Genomic DNA, 16,919 nt, shown 5'->3' on the forward strand with positions numbered 1-16,919 from the left:
CCCTTGCAAAAAGACATGCAATTTTTGGATAAAAAAATAGGGGAGTGATTTTGCCACTCTTCTTTTTGTTAATGTCACTCCCCTTTGAGTCTTGATTAGATGATTTGTTTTGTGAAAGAAGTAGAGTGGCATTAACAAAAAGGGAAGTGGCAAATCAATTCCCCGAAGATAAAGTAATTCAAATTTGTTGGGTTTTTTTCCGCACCAAATTAAAAGATTAATTGAGATGTTTAATTTGGTCCGAAGATATTCGAAAAATGATTTTCGTAGAGAACTATCAAAATGGGATAGAGGTAGTAATATACATATTTTTTACCGGCAAGGTTGTTACGGTTCTTGATCATAGTAAAAGCAAGATAATTGAGCCTTTCTTGGAAAATCTTGGATAATAAGAAAAGACAATAAAAGGGAAAAAATATTTTTACTTGATATGCAAAACATGTACGTAGATATGCAAAACGAAAATTCTATTGGTACCGATGGTACCGTCCGGAAAATGCACCGACGGCCACCGGACGGCCGATCCGAGCCGTCCAAAATTTTAAAAAACAAAACCGAGTGGGTTTACGGGAGAATCAACGGCATCCGAGGTGTTTAGGGTACTTGATCCGAGCACCCCTTTTTCGTCTATATATGTATATATGTGTATATACACGAAAAGGGGTTCTCAGATCAAGTACCCTACATACTTCGGATGCTGTTGATTCTCATGCAACCCACTCGGTTTTGTTTTTTTAAATTTTTGGACGGCTCGGATCGGCTGTCCGGTGGCCATCGGTGCATTTTCTCTACGGTACCATCGGTACCAATAGCAGTACTCTATGCAAAATCTATAGGGTTGGCAATGGGGCGGGTAGGGGGTGAATACCACTATCCCTGTCCCTGATCCCCGAATCCAAATCCATCCCCATCCCCTCTCCGATCCCCACCGGGGAATTATTTTTACCCTTCATCCCCTCCCCAAACGGGGAATGGGGATCCCCGTGAGAAATCGGGGATCCAACTGGAACCACAGGCAAAATCGGTATTCTTAATCCGGTATCCTTCCTGCAGCAAGACACCAAGAACAAACAACACACGCAAAGCTCTTTAAAGCTTCGTTTCTTAATCTCTCAACACGACGTTATTTCATGAGTTTCCGACGTGAACAATATTTATCAGACGTGAACAATATTTATCTGACTAGAACTATCGATTTGAGCTCTTTTTTCTACTAATCTTCTATCCGTGGTAAGTGAATTTCAATTACTTCTATGTTAATTGACAGTGAAATTAGTTTCTTTCTTTCTTCCTCACTTATGTATATATAGTACTCCTATATAATTTTCATTTATGTATATAACTTATTTATTTTATATATATACACAAACAGGGCGGGGCGGGGACAGACTCATACTCATCCCCTACCCGTTCCCCATTTTTTTTTAAAAAATTATCCTCATCCCCTACCCGATCTCCGAAAAATCCCCGAATTCCCAATCCATTTGGGGTGGGGAATGGGGGGAGGCGGGGGGGCTGCTGTCCCAAGGGGGCAGCAGTGTGCTGCTGTCCCGGGGTTCCGGGCCCACTCCAGTCTTGCTCCGATAATCGGAAACGTTCACTTTGTAGAGCTCGTCGAGTAAAATAACTATGCAAAAAATTAGCTTAATTGGATATCATTAAGTACCTGATCGGAGCCCATATAACTCTCGGTCCATGGGTTACAGTGGATTTGATCCAGTGTTTCGGATCCATTCTTTTTAAGATAAAAAGGTTTCAATCAAGTACTTAATGATATCCAATTAAGCTGATTTTTTGCATAGTTATTCTACTCGACGAGCTCTACAAAGTGAACGTTTTCGATCATCGAAGCGAGACCGGAGTGGGCCCGAAACCCCGGGACAGCAGCCCCCCCACCTCCGGGAATAGGGCGGGGCGGGGTGGGGTGGCTGGGATTGCCATCCCTAAAAATCTGTGGTCCTGAATTTACTTGAAGAAGAAAAAAGCAAAAAGAACCAAACTAAAGGCCTATAACCACTTTTTATCAAAATAAATCAATTTATTTCACTTATTTTGCTAAAAAGTGGTATTTTTTAAAATATTTGGATGAAATTAAAAAAAAATGCTTTTCAAGAACATTAGACGCAAAACTAACAAAATGCAAAAAAAAATCCAAATAAAGGCAACTCATTGATTAACACGTAGCAACAGCTCAGCCCGTTAATTTCAGCACAAGTCCCCAACACCTTGCTCCATTTATCACTCCTTCGGTCCTTTACTAGCCAAAAAAAAGGGATTAGAGCAACTTTACCAGCAAAGCTAAAATAGCTTTGTAGCTATTTTAACTCATCAAAAGAGGAAAAGTAGTCCTACACTAGATTAGGTAAACAAAGAGCTAAAATGAATTTGTGAACAGTGCTTCGGCATTTTTACCTAGCAACTGTTCATCAGGTAAGGAAAAAAAATTATTTTCTCTCTCCTCTCAGCGTCCTCTCTCTCCCTGTTTCTTTTTTCTTTTTTTTTTAAATTGTCCTTTGTTGTACTTTTTGAGAAAGAAAAAGGTATATTTTAATAGAAGATAAGTTAAATAGATAGTGTTGGTGTAGTGTTGAAAGAAATATGAGTAGGTAAAATAAAAAATATGCACTGTTCACAAGTTTTTTTACCTAATTATTAATAAACTTGCTCTTAGTGTTTAAAAAGCCATAGAATTCGCACCTTTCTAGGGAGAGGATGGGGCCTCTAGGTTCTTCTTTCACACAGAACAACAAATGGGATTTTTCCCCCCCTTTTTGCTTACAGGGGGTGTCCGAAAGAAAATATACTATTTAGATTTATTTGATTTAAAAATATAGTCATTAAATTAATATCTGAAACTCAAATTTGTAGTGTGTTTCACTCCTGTTTAAATTAATGATTTTGCATTACTTTTTGGGTTTTTATTTTTTACTTGATAAAGAATGTTGAAAGGGGAGCGCAATATGGTGCACGCTCTTATGCTTTTAGTTTCTGCAAATATTGATACAACATAACAAATTTTTTTAACGTTGAATATTTATAGACTAGGCTTTCCAACAAATTGAAGTATGAATTAATTACAGATATTTTGATGTTATTCATTGCAAAGAATGTTGCCGTGATGTTACCGTAGATTCAATTATAAATGACTTCAAAAATTTAAAAGAACGACGGCTAGCTATTAGTGTAATTGATATCGAGTTAAGAGTAAAAATAGTGCATATGCGTGTGTATACATAAACACACATGTATATGCATATCCTTTGGCAATTACCGATTGAAAATGACTATGTTTCTCGCGTAGAATACTCCGTCCATCCAAAACAAAAATATACGGTCATCAAAACATTTTGAAATTTAAATTGTATATTTTTATTAAACGATTTAGTTTCCTTTAGTAAGTAAGTAATATATTATCAATAAGCTTTTAATTTGGTGCAAAACAAAAAGCAAAAAAAAAAATGAACTACTTTATTTTTTTATCCAAAAATTACATGTCTTTTCGTAAGAGACTATCAAAATGGGACGAATGGAGTAAAGAAGAGAGGCGTTATTTGACTTGCACACACATCATGGGTGCCCCGGCCTCTAGAAGTGAGCACAAGGTGTTAGTATTATTGGCATTTTCCGGATTATGTCAAAACCATTAGAGTCTGTATTGTTCTTTTCTCATTTGGGTTTGGGAGGTGGTTCTTTTATTTTATCTTGTCTAGATACTCCGCCCGGTGAATGAAGAAATATTGAGAAGCTCTTGCCTTGAAGGATGCTCAGATTATGTTCGAAAGAGGTATATGCATTCATATGCATTTAGTGTAATATTTTCCATGCATCACTTCTAAGTTTTATGCATAAATTTTAATACAGTAACCACGCTTTTTAATTCCATGGCATTAGTTTTCTTTGTTTGCATTGGTGGGTGATGGGAAAATTTTCTAAGGCATACAGTGTTGGCTGGCTTTGGTTTGAAACAAGAAAAATTTTCTAAGGCAAAAAGGGAACAGAACGCTGTGCTAGCGGAGCACCCCAGCTGCACACTAGCTCTTGTATGCGGCCCAAGAGTGCTAGGGCTCTCCGGTGGCGCCATTCAAAGTGTTCTTGATTTTTGATTTAATTTTAAATGCCAGAATTTGAATGGTGCTCGCGGAGCGCTCTAGCAGCGCGCTAGCTCCAGCTCACGTGCTAAGAGCGCCCCAGCAGCGCGCTAGCGCCCATCATGTCTGTTTCTCGTTGGCTAGCTCTAGGTTTCGGTTCAGCACATATATATTCCGAATTTTCACTCTTTTAGGGTAACCCATTTTTGCATCAGCCACTTTAGAGAGAGAAAAACATTTTCACTCATATCCCTTGTGTCCTTATGCATTTGAGATGATCTAAATTGAGTATTTGATCATCCTTTGTCATCCTAGAGAAATACTCTAATATTCAATGTATTCTTTCTAGGTTGATTTGTTTTTCACAAAAAACTTCATCTCTTTTTAAATCCATACATTGTTGCCTATGACTCTACATGGCCGGATGATTCCGGAGCCGGCTTGACCCGGAGATCGAGGTGGCCGGTGAACTCGTGGTGGCTATGGAATCAAGAAGGGGCTCGGAGAGCTATATCAAAGAGCGGAGTTAGGTGTCACAAGAGGCTTGTGGGTAATTCCTAATTTGTATTCTCTTTGTAAACCTTTTGATTTATAGTATTTTGGTAGATTAGGCCGTGGTTTTATGCTTAGGGTGAGTTTACCCTAAGTAGTTTCCACGTATATCCTTGCATTCGAGTTCTTTAGTTTTATTGCTATTGTCTTTAGTTGTTGAATTGATAGAATAACATGGTACTTGGTTAATGGATTAAAATAGGAGGTTGCATGAATTTTTAATTGATCGTCCTATTCACCTCCTCTAGGACTCTTTTAGTGCTTAGTATAATTTCACAAGGTATAGCACAGGAAAAATGAACCAAAACAGATGTGTTTCGAGGGTTGGGTACACTGGGTAGGGCCTGCTCGTCAAGTGGGCCAGGCCGGCACGACACGGCATGGGCATGAGACGTTTAAATGTGGCACGACACGACACAGGCACGGTCGTAGTCTTGACACGGCACGGCACGACACGACACGGTTAAAGTGGGCACGTGGACGGGCACGGCACAACACAAAAATACAGATAATAATTTTAATGTTATTAATAAATAAATTGACTTGCTACATCATGAGTCCATGACTCGTATTCTCGTAATGTCATTAATTAAAGTAAAAAAAAATGGCTCGCTATGTAAATTGGACGAAATACCGCACATACATTTCATTTCGTCTTACGATGATTTAAAAATAAATTATCAATTTTTATTGAATGAAATTATTTTGTCAAAGCTGAGGTAGTTATGTTGGAAAATTCCTCGGTTACGCTCACACCAAATATGGTTAATGGCAGCAGGTAGGGAATTTTTGTAGACCCAACCACTTCAACAATTATGACTTTTAATAACATAATTTTATAGCGTCCTTTTAATAATGATATGATAGAGGACCAATAATAGCATACAACTGATACAAGAAAGGGGAAAAGCCTAATATAGCGTTTCAAGGAAAATGGAAAGAATTTCATAGCGTTTAAAACCTCACCCCTACTATCAATTGTGCTACTTGCACAGATAAGTTTACACATATTTTGCACATGCATTTTTGTAGGATTCATTTCGGGGTCCCGCGAAATGATCCGAATTGTTCATCTTTTTTAAAATATTTTTTGGAGGGTTCCTGTAAAAATCAGCTCCAACAGATATCGGTAAGGGTGTTCTCAGAATTCGTAGGGCAAAACAGAATGATTCGCCCTACGATTTCTGAGAAAGACCTTACTGATATTCGTTGGAGCTGATTTTTTACAAGAATCCTCCAAAAAATATTTTGAAAAAGATGAGCGGTTCGGATCATTTTGTGGGATCCCGATATGGACCCCATAAAAATATATGTGCAAGATATGTGCAAAATTCTCTGTGTGAGAATCATTTCTGCCCTACTATAGTGTTCAACACCAAATAGCCTCAGGCCCCGTTCCAGAAATCAAATAAGAACTTATTTTTTGTTCAATAATAAGGCTTGTTCCAAAAAAATAAGAAGAGGGTACTTATTTTTTCAGAATTTATATAGGTACCAATGGGCGCCGGGGAGAGAAATCGTACCGACGGCCGCGCCAGGCCGTCTCCGGCCACCAGACGGCTGATCCGAGCCGTCCAAAAATTATAAAAAAAAACCGAGGGGGCCAAAGCAGGAATCAAGAGGTGTGTAGGATGCTTGATCCGAGCACCTCTTTTTCGTGTATATGATTTCACACGAAAAAGGGGTGCTCGGATCAAGCACCCTACACAGCTCGGATGCCGTTGATTCTTACGAAGGCCCCCTCGGTTTTTTTTTTGTATAATTTTTTTACGGCTCGGATCGGCCGTCCGGTGGCCGGAGATGGCCCGACGCTGCCGTTGGTACAATTTCCCTCCTCAGCGCCCATTACTCATAGCACAACTCCTTATTTTTTAAGAAAGCAATTTCAAGCTCACAAATCATGTGCTTACACAAATAATTTTCTTATCAATATGGATCTTATTTGATAGATCTCATTGAGATCTTTAATACAGTGAAAAAAATTAATTTTTTTTTTCATTTACTAAAAAAAAAAAAAAGAAAGTCCCATTACATTATTACAAATGTCTTTTGGAAAAATCTTCATGTCCTGTTAAGATATCTCCATCACAATTCTGTATATTCTTGGTACATGACCTTTCTTTTGGAAAAGTCTTCGAGTAGATCTTTTCTTTTGCTAAGTAAAAGCTAAGTTTCGCTAAGGCCCCGTTCAGTTTTCAAGAAAGTACAGGAAAGGATGAGAAAATCAATTTTTCCATGATTTTTGTAATGTTCAGTTGGCAGGAAAGTAGTGAGAAACATGTTTTTAAGTTTTCCTGCAGGAATTACTTTCTTGCAAAAGTGATCCTGCAAAAAACACAGGATTTTGCGTCGCAGGAAAAGGAAAATGAGTGAACACTCACAAAATTTTCCCGAAAGTTTCTTTTTCCTGACAAATGAACAACTAAACCTTAATTATTCTTGCAAAATTCTTTTGTCAAATGAACACTCACAGGAAAATAATTTTCTTTTTCTTTTACTTCACCTCACTTCACTTTTTCTGGGAATCAATTTCCCACACAACTTTCTCGACAACTGAACGGAGCCTAAGGGATTTTTTTTTTGTTGAGATTTTTGGGCTTTTTTTTGTTTTGTCCTTGTGTGTTTGTTCATTTCGCAACAAATTTGTGTGGACTATTGTTTCAATAGTTCACAAATTGTTTTCACAAAACGAATAAACACTTAAAAAATTTGAATAAAGATGAAACAAAAAAAATTCAAAAATCCCCAAAGTCATTACTTAGCCGAATCATGGTTGTTAATTGCAGTGTCTTTGTTTCAATAAACTTTTATCTAGCTAGTTAGCCCAAAACTTGCTTACTCTTTCAGAATCACAATTGAGTCCAAGAAAATACATATCGTGCTGATGCAACAAAAAAATCGCAAGCACATGATTCACATGACAGCAACAGATCGACCATTTATTTTGAGCTCTGATACTGTGGTTATTTTAGAAATCCGACCCAAAAGTACACACAACCACACGAAGAATAATCAATCAAAACAGGCGAAGAAAGCACGGCATAAAGACTTAAGGAGTTACTGCCTAATAGGTTACATCCACGATTCACACCAGCTTTTCACTATTTATCAAATTTACAAGAGACTACAGTTGTATGCTGCGCAAAAGCGAAGTGTTTATCCTACGGTTTTGCCTCACCAAATACTGGAGCCCCTGCCGTCAAACCCATAATAGTTTGCAAAGTGACAAACCAAACTGAATCAAGATTCACAAATCCAATATTTGGGTCATTGCTCAAGAAGTGATCCCAATCCCATCTATGAAATGGAGATGATCCTGGTTTGTTCCTTAAGTAGCCTTCATTTAACTTATGGTTTTCTGGTGTGGTCTTCCATTACCATTCTCTATCGAAGGATAATAACCTGCTGCCCACTATGGAAGGGTGTTGACGGTGAAGTCATTATCATGCAGTCACGAACCTCGTTTTCTTTAGTTGACCTGATGCCCTCTATGCAACGGTGCTAACTCCTTAAATCCCTGTTTTACCCTTGGAAGGAGACCCTGATCTTTAATAACAAAGAAGAATCTATCTGCAAACAAAACTAACCATCCACTGCTGCAGCAAGAACCTCTTCTCGAAATTGGTAAAATGACTTCCACACCAATATCAGTGTATTTTCAGATACTTTTATTTTTTTGCTTGAATCCCCTAGCCATGATTGTAGATGAAAACCAGTTCGTGTACAATGGTTTTGATGGAGCCAATGTTCACCTTGATGGAGCAAAAATCCATTCCAATGGTCTTTTGCAGCTAACCAACACTTCAAGGCGTCAAATCGGTCGTGCTTTCTACCAGCTTCCAATAAGATTTGATACATCTTCGTCCAGGTTACGCCAAGATCTTTCATTTTCCACCCATTTTGTGTTTGCCATTGTTCCTGAGATAACAAATCTTAGTTGTTGTGGAATGGCCTTTGCAATCTCACCATCTACGGACTTCACCCAAGCCCTAGCAACCCAGTATTTTGGGCTCCTCAATACTTCTAACAATGGGCTCACTTCCAACCATCTATTGGCAATTGAGTTCGATACCCTTACAAATCCTGAATTCAATGATACAAATGAAAACCATGTTGGAATTGATATTAACAGCTTAGTATCAAATGTATCTGCTACTGTCATGTATTACTCCAATAGGGAACGGATAAATCGGAGCTTGCATCTTGTAAGTGGGAGTCCAATGCACGTTTGGATAGATTATGATGGGTTTGAGAATGTACTCAATGTTACACTAGCTCCTATTAGAAGCCCAAAACCAGATCAATCTCTTCTGTCAACACACATCAATCTTTCTTCAATTCTATTGGATTCCATGTATGTTGGTTTCTCCGCTGCTACGGGATTAGTTACAGGGAACCATTATATTCTTGGTTGGAGCTTCAATAAAAGTGGGAAAGCACAGGGCCTCAAAATTTCAAAGCTTCCTTCACTTCCTCATCAAAGAAAACCCGGTTTAGGAATTATAGGTCTAGGAATTATAGTGTCAGTGACAATAGTAGTCATTGGGCTGACTATCACAATTGCAGGGACATTTTATGTGTTAAGGAGGAAAAATTATGAAGAAGTACGTGAAGATTGGGAGAGGGAATATGGCCCTCATAGGTTTTCCTATAAGGATCTCTTCAAAGCTACCAAAGGTTTCATAGATGAAGAGCTTCTTGGAGCAGGAGGTTTTGGAAAGGTTTATAGAGGAGTACTTCAATCTTCGAAGGAACAAGTGGCAATCAAGAAAGTCTCCCATGATTCAAAACAAGGGATGAGGGAGTTTGTGGCCGAAATCGCTAGCATGGGAAGGCTAAGACACAGGAACTTGGTGCAGCTCCTTGGCTATAGCCGGCGGAAGGGAGAGCTGCTCTTGGTCTACGATTATATGCCAAACGGAAGCCTTGACAAGTTCCTATTTAGCAATGAAATGCCGGTCCTCAACTGGGCACAACGTTATCGTATCATCAGAGGAGTAGCATCCGCCCTTCTGTATCTGCATGAAGAATGTGACCAAGTTGTTCTTCACAGAGACGTGAAGGCTAGTAATGTTCTATTGGATGCTGATCTAAATGGAAGGCTAGGGGATTTCGGTCTTGCTAAGTTATACGATCATGGAGAAAACCCAGAAACAACCCATGTGGTGGGGACAGTTGGGTACCTTGCACCAGAGCTTACTAGAACCGGAAAGGCAACGACAAGCACTGATGTGTTTGCTTTCGGTGCATTCATTCTCGAAGTAGCTTGTGGAATGAGGCCAGTACAGCTACAACAGTTGCCTGACGAGGTGATTTTGGTTGATTGGGTTTTCGAGAAGTGGAAAGAGGGAGCGATTCTCGTGACAAGTGATCCTAGATTGGGAGGAGATTATTTGGAGGAGGAAATGGAGTTGGTTTTGAAACTAGGCTTGCTTTGCTCAAAGTCTAATGCAGTGACAAGACCTAGCATGCGGCAAGTGATGCAATACCTTGATGGAGATGCCCTATTGCCGGAGATAACTCACGATAGCACAAGTATTGGTACAACAGGTCTAGGTAATGAAGCATATTCTGATTTTGTTATGTCATTTCCATCAACCATTGTGAAGTCTTCAGCTCCCTCTGTAGCTAGCACAGAGTCAATACTCACTAGCGGTCGGTAGATTTGAAAGTTTGCAATGCCTTGGATAATGCTAGTGATGCAGGTGCGTATTAATGCTTATGGGAAGTAACGTATTATAATTATGCTGAGAAAACTTTTTAGCTTCTGGTCAAAGAGTCTAGTTATTTTTGTATTTCTTTTATGAATCTTTCTATCATTTTCCGTGAGTCTGGTTGTCTTTTCTTTTCTATCATTTTTGTAATGCTTTTATTCCTATCTTGGAGGGATGTTCAAGATATCTATTGAAGTTTTAGCCATGAATGAAAAGGATTTAATGTGAGTTGATTATTGAATTATTGTGCAAGTGCGTCTTGTTTGGAGTGAGTGATTCCTCCAACAATCAAATGGGTGGCATGGTCGCATTGAGTGACATCCGTGATTAGTATCGTCAAACGACATCCGCTACCCCCGATTGAGTGGCATCCCAGGACTATCCTATCCTCACAGGTCTTGACCTACATCAGCTAGATCTTGGTGTTTTTTTTAGAGGAAATGGATAATGCTAGATCATGGTGTGTTTTTTTGGAGTAAAGGCAAGAAATGCTAGTTTGTTAGTGAAGAGTTGAACCTAGAAGAGTTGAACCTAAGACTAGATGAATTTGGAACAAGCACGCAACTACTTGGCTAGCTCGCCACGTCATACTCTCTCCGTCCCACTTTGTTGTTGTGTTGTTACCTTTTTTGCATCTCACAAAAAATTGTCTATATCTCACAATCTATAATATTTTTTTATCATTTAAAAAACTTTGTTTAAAAAAATTAATTAAAATTTATCGAATAAGATCCATATTGAATATACAAAATATTATAAATTAAGAGCTCTAGACCTTTCAAGACGTCCAAATAGGCACAACGAAATGGAACGGAAGGAATAGTTTGAATGTGTGAGACTAAAATGAAGGATAGCTTCTATTGACTTTGAGGTATTTAGCTATATATCATATTTTGATATGCCTGTGCACATGTCTTGACTTTGTTGCTCAAGTGTGATCATGTAGTCTAGTCTAGATTTATTGCCTAAGCTATTAGAAGATCCTGAAGGATCGCGTTCCTATCTTATCATTGTACTCTAGATAGGATTATAGAGTTCAATAAGTAAACGATTGCACATATAAAAATATATATATATTCATAAAAATATATCAATAATCTGCAATTTACATGGTATCAGTGGTGGATTAATTGGGTGGCGTTTTGGTTTCTGGAGGCAGCTAAGTCTTGGGTTCCCCGGGTTCTATCGGTGGTTCGGTAGTTTTCTCTGGTAGGGCGGCTGTTTGGGCTTGGGGTTTTTTTTGTCTTTTGGGTGTTTGGGGTTTGTTGGTCTCGGACCATCGCTTGGGTCTCGGACTCTCGGGTAGTCTTGGAATTTAAGTAATTTTAATTTCCATTTGCTCTTGTCCTTTTAATCTTTGTAATCTTGCGGAGATTAATAAAATTTTCTTTTGCCGATAAAAAAAAAAAAACATAGTATCAGAGCCCATTGTTTCGTTTGCTGTCTTCCTCTCCTGATTGTCTCTTATTCTAGTGCAAGCCAATCTCAGTTAGTTGATTGGTTCTGACTCACTTCTGAGTACTACATCGCTTTTGCTTTATAAGCCCTCTTTGACGTGTCTAGACCCGGTAATCAGTATAACTCTTGCATCTTGCTCTGATATCTGTTTTCATTAGTCTTTTCCTACGAATATGGCCTCATCTGATATTATTTAAAACATCTCCGTCAAATTCGCTGGTCTCAATTACAGTCATTGGTAAGAAAACAAATCCCATAAAATCTAATGATCAAAGAGATGATGCCTTTGAAAAGTGGTTGAATGGGATATGGATAACAGTAAAATCATTACCTGGATTGCAAACTCTGTTAGTGTCTCTATTAGAATGCAACGACGTAAATTTGAGACTGCAAAACTGTAACGACCCATATTTTGGTATTTACAATTATCATTACTTTTAGATTTCGAATAAAAAAAAAAAAGAACTACTATTACTCTTGAGATAGTTCAATAATATTATATCAAGCAAGGGTGTATTTGCCGTTTTAGAAACAATAAAGGAAAGAAAATAGAGGAGGCATTATGCATGTGTGTGTATAGATGGCAAAATGTGGACCTTTAGAAGGGAAAGTGAGGTGTACCCATATGTCTTAAAGAGCATGTGCTCTTGACATCTGTATTAATATGAGAAAAGAAGGCAAAAACAAAACAAATTAAGTTCTATTTATAAAGGGAGGTCTCGTGGTGTATTAGAAGAAGAAATAGGTGAGTTTCAAGATAAAGAAAATGAGAAAACACTTTAGCATTCATGGACAGCCTTTCGGCTTTGAAGAATACTTGACAATATTGATAGTGAGCATGGGAATCAATCGGTCGTATTGGATCAGAATGACAACTATTACTATTTGAGGTACCGGGTAGTGTGCAATACATTCCTAGTTAAATCTCTTTGCAAAGAGTGTTCTTTGATTCTCTTATATTTGTACTCATTTGATGTCTAAGCTTATTGATTCAGTTATTGTCACTTATTGTATCGTGACACAGAAAGTATTTGACTGAAACCCATGGAACAGATTGGTACATGTTTAAGCCCACCGGGTCACAGAGTTATGAAAGATGTAAGATGGACTGTCTCACGGGGAGTCTAGAATGTTTATGGGGCCCATGTACCTAATATAGAGTTTGACTTGGGTGATGCTTGGCATGTTACCGAGATGAGCCGGGTATGAGGCTACTTGATTTGCTATCCTCGTTTATTGAGCATAATCTTATTGTTAGTCACGTTTCTTGTCCTCGTATTGCATATATTACCCAGGTGTTTTATATTTTTCAGGTGCAGAGAGCAAGTTAGTGGGGACCCGAGTTGGAATATTGAAGGACTCAGTTTTAGAGATTGCTTAGAAAATCTGTATCCATTTGGAGGTTTTTAAGGCTGATGCAGGCAGAACTATGAATCAAAGAACAAACGTGCAACAAAGACAATCACAAACGGGATAGATATAGACAAACTTTCTCTAGACACTTTGTCAATCAATAATAATCAAAAACTATACAGTCCTAAGGCTTACAACTCCTTAAAAACAAAGCAAACCCTATCCCTACTAGGAAAAGGAAAAAATACCAATTTCGGAAAGTTTCAAAATTATTACATATTCTGAAAATATAAGAAAAAACAAGACTTTTCCAACAAGAACGGACTTTATTGGATTTTCCTACTAAAAGTTATAAGCAAAAAAATTATTTCCTAAAACTGCAAATTTGATCTTTCGGAGCCCTAAACGGCCGAAAACAGCTAAAAAACACACAGCACATGGCCTTTGGCCATATGTCCTGACCGTTGGGCCGTTTCGGTTCGAACCTAGGTAGGCCTAACTCCTAATTCCACCATTGCGCCGCCACTTATTTACGATTATGCCACTGGATGTGTTAAATGGTATTCCTCCTCTATGCGCACTGCATCATCCTCCCCTTCTAAAAAGAAATTCGCCCTCGAATTTGCATCCTCATCAGAATAACTATCACCCCGAAATGGAACTAGATGCTTGACGTTAAACGCATCGGCGGTACGACCATGGCTCGGAAGCTTCAAACGGTAAGCATTCAGATTGATCTTCTCGATAACCTCCACAGGACCAATCTTGTAAGCCTTCAGCTTGTTATACTCCCCATCTGGAAATCGGTCCTTTGTAAGGACTGCATAAACAAAATCACCAACCTCAAACTCCACAACCCTGCGCTTTTTGTCCGCGGCCTCTTTGTATCTCGTAGTAACACTGTGCAAACGCTGCTTAGTATCTTTATGAATTTGTCGCAGATCTCTCATAAACTCCTTAGCTTTCACACTGGCTCGTTTCAAGTAAGGAACAAGAGCCAAATTAATCGAGGCGCATGGATTGAAACCATAAACAATCTGGAATGGAGAGAGACCCGTGCTCTGATTGACAGAACGGTTGAATGCAAACTCAGCTTAGCATAAGTGTTGATCCCAATTCCCACGATGGTTCGCATACAAGCTACGGAGTAAATTGCCCAAAGAACGGTTTACCACCTCAGTCTGGCCATCTATTTAAGGGTGATGAGCCATGCTAAAAGCTAGATTGGTGTTCGCCATCCTCCACAAGCAATGCCAAAAATGGCTCAGAAATCGCGTGTCGCGGTCTGAAACAATGGATTGGGGCAGTCCATGCAAGCGATAAATCTCCGAAAAATATAATTGGGCCACCTTGACCGCATCGATCGTCTTCTTACAAGCTATGAAGTGAGCCATCTTGAAAAACCGATCCACCACCACAAAGATAGAATCATTTCCTCGTTGTGACCTTGACAATCCCAAGACAAAGTCCATACTGACATCAGCCCAAGGTTGTGATGGGATGGGCAATGGCATGTATAAACCCGCATTAGAAGCCGTACCTTTGGAGACTTGGCAAATGTGGCAGCTTCCCACAAATTTGTAAACATCCTTCCGTAAAGTTGGCCAAAAATAAGAAGCAGACACCAACGCAAAGGTCTTGTCACGCCCCACATGCCCCTCATCGTGCAGCTCCTTAATAATTTTTAGACAAAGGCTACCCTCTGGAACACACAATGCATTCCCTTTAAATAGAAAACCTCCATGCTCATGAAAGTCAGACTGATCACCACTTGCGATCTTCTCATGCACAGTAGAGAAATTTGGGTCAACCAACAACAACTCACGAAAAGCATCAAATTCGATTACCTTGCTGCGCATAACTGTGAGCAGGTTGCAGCGGCGATTGAGGGCATCAACAACCTTATTCAAAGCACCAGACTTGTGCTTGATAGAAAAAGAGAATTGCTGCACATAAGCAGCCCATTTAGCATGCCGACTAGAAAGTTTGTCCAGCGAGTTGAGATGCTTCAATGCATCATGATCATAATATAAAACAAAGTCGCTGTGTATGAGATAATGATACCAATACTTCAACGACTGAACCAAGGCACAGAATTCCACATCATAAGTGCTATAGTTCAGCTTTCCCCCATTCAGCTTCTCGCTAAAATAAGCCACAGGCTTGGAACTTTGGCTAAGGACAGCCCCAATTCCAACCTTGGACGCATCACCATGCAACTCAAAAGGCTGTGAAAAATCCGGTAACATTAGAACGGGGGCAGAAGTTAACTTTTTCTTGATCAATTGAAATGCCCTGGTGGCTGCTTCATTCCACAAGAACTTTCCACCCTTCATACAATCCGTGATAAGAGCCATAATAGTGCTAAAGTGCGGGATAAAACAACGGTAAAAAGAAGCCAACCCATGAAAACTACGAATATCGAACAAAGTCCGAGGTTGTGGCCAGTCATGAATTGCCCAAACCTTAGACTCATCTACTGAAATCCCATTCTTGGACACAACATAGCCAAGAAGAGCACAGAATCCGTCATAAACACACTTTTTAACAGCCCCATACATATTTTCAGCACGCAAAACAGTAATAACCTCACGTAATGTTGCAAGTGTAACTCAGGAGTGACACTATAAATCAAAACATCATCAAAGTAAACGACAACAAATTTACCGATGAAAGGCCGTAGCATTTAGTTCATCACTCGCATGAAAGTGCTTGGCGCATTGGATAAACCGAACGGCACAACCAGTTATTCGTAAAGCCCCTCTCTGGTCTTAAACGCTGTCTTCCATTCATCCCCCGGTTTGATACGAAGTTGATGGTAACCACTTTTCAAATCCAGCTCGGTAAAAACCTGAGCACCCCCCAACTGATCCAATAAATCATCCAACCTCGGCAGCGGAAAATGATACTTCACTATGATCTTGTTAATTGCCCTGCTGTCCACATACATCCTCCATGACCCATCTTTCTTGGGAACCAATAATGCTGGAATTGCACAAGGGCTAAGACTCTCCCTGATAAAACCCTTGGACAGCAACTCCTCCACTTGTTTTCGCAACTCCTCGTGCTCCTTTGGACTCATCCAATAATGGGGTCGATTGGGCAAACTAGAACTCGACACCAGATCAATCTGGTGCTGAATATCTTGTAACGGAGGCAACCCATCGGGTAACTCAGTCGAGAACACATCCGCAAACTCAACAAGAAGGGGCTGAATCTTAACTGGCACTTTTTGCTCAAAAATCGCTGGTGAACTCTCCTTTGCCATGAAACAATAAACACAACTTTAATTTGTGGCCAAGATCTCTTCTTCGAACTGCACCTTTGTTAGAAGGTTAGTAGCCTCTCCACTTTGTGGTTTGGATATAACCTCCTTAGAAGGTAGCAACTTAATCGCCGTACCCCCGGACTTAAGGGTATACATGTTAGAACCCCCGTTATGCATCACCTTACGATCGAACTGCCATGGTCTTCCCAACAAGAGATGACACACATCCATTCCCACAACATCACACCAAATCTAATCCTTATACTTAGAACCAACAGAAAATGAAACCAAACAGCGCTTGGTTACCTTAACTTCATTACCCTTTTCAACCACGCCATCTTGTACGGGTTGGGGTGCGGCTCCTTCTTCAACCCGAGTTTTTACACCGCCTCTTCGGACACCACGTTCTCACAGCTACCCGAGTCTATCACAAAATGACACACCTTTCCACCTATTGTGCAAGTGGACTGGAAGACATTACCACGC

General features: G+C 39.5%; 1 protein-coding gene across 1 annotated transcript; it reads left to right on the forward strand.

Annotated features, from left to right (window-relative positions):
- The first annotated feature begins 8,230 nt into the window (after positions 1–8,230).
- Positions 8,231–10,591, forward strand: LOC131316552 (L-type lectin-domain containing receptor kinase SIT2-like). Its single transcript, XM_058345966.1, has one exon. The coding sequence runs from the start codon at positions 8,270–8,272 to the stop codon at positions 10,301–10,303; it is 2,034 nt and encodes a 677-aa protein (XP_058201949.1). The 5' UTR covers positions 8,231–8,269; the 3' UTR covers positions 10,304–10,591.
- Positions 10,592–16,919: the final 6,328 nt, after the last annotated feature.

This window comes from Rhododendron vialii, chromosome 1a, assembly GCF_030253575.1.
Source record: "Rhododendron vialii isolate Sample 1 chromosome 1a, ASM3025357v1".
NCBI classification, from domain to species: Eukaryota; Viridiplantae; Streptophyta; class Magnoliopsida; order Ericales; family Ericaceae; genus Rhododendron; species Rhododendron vialii.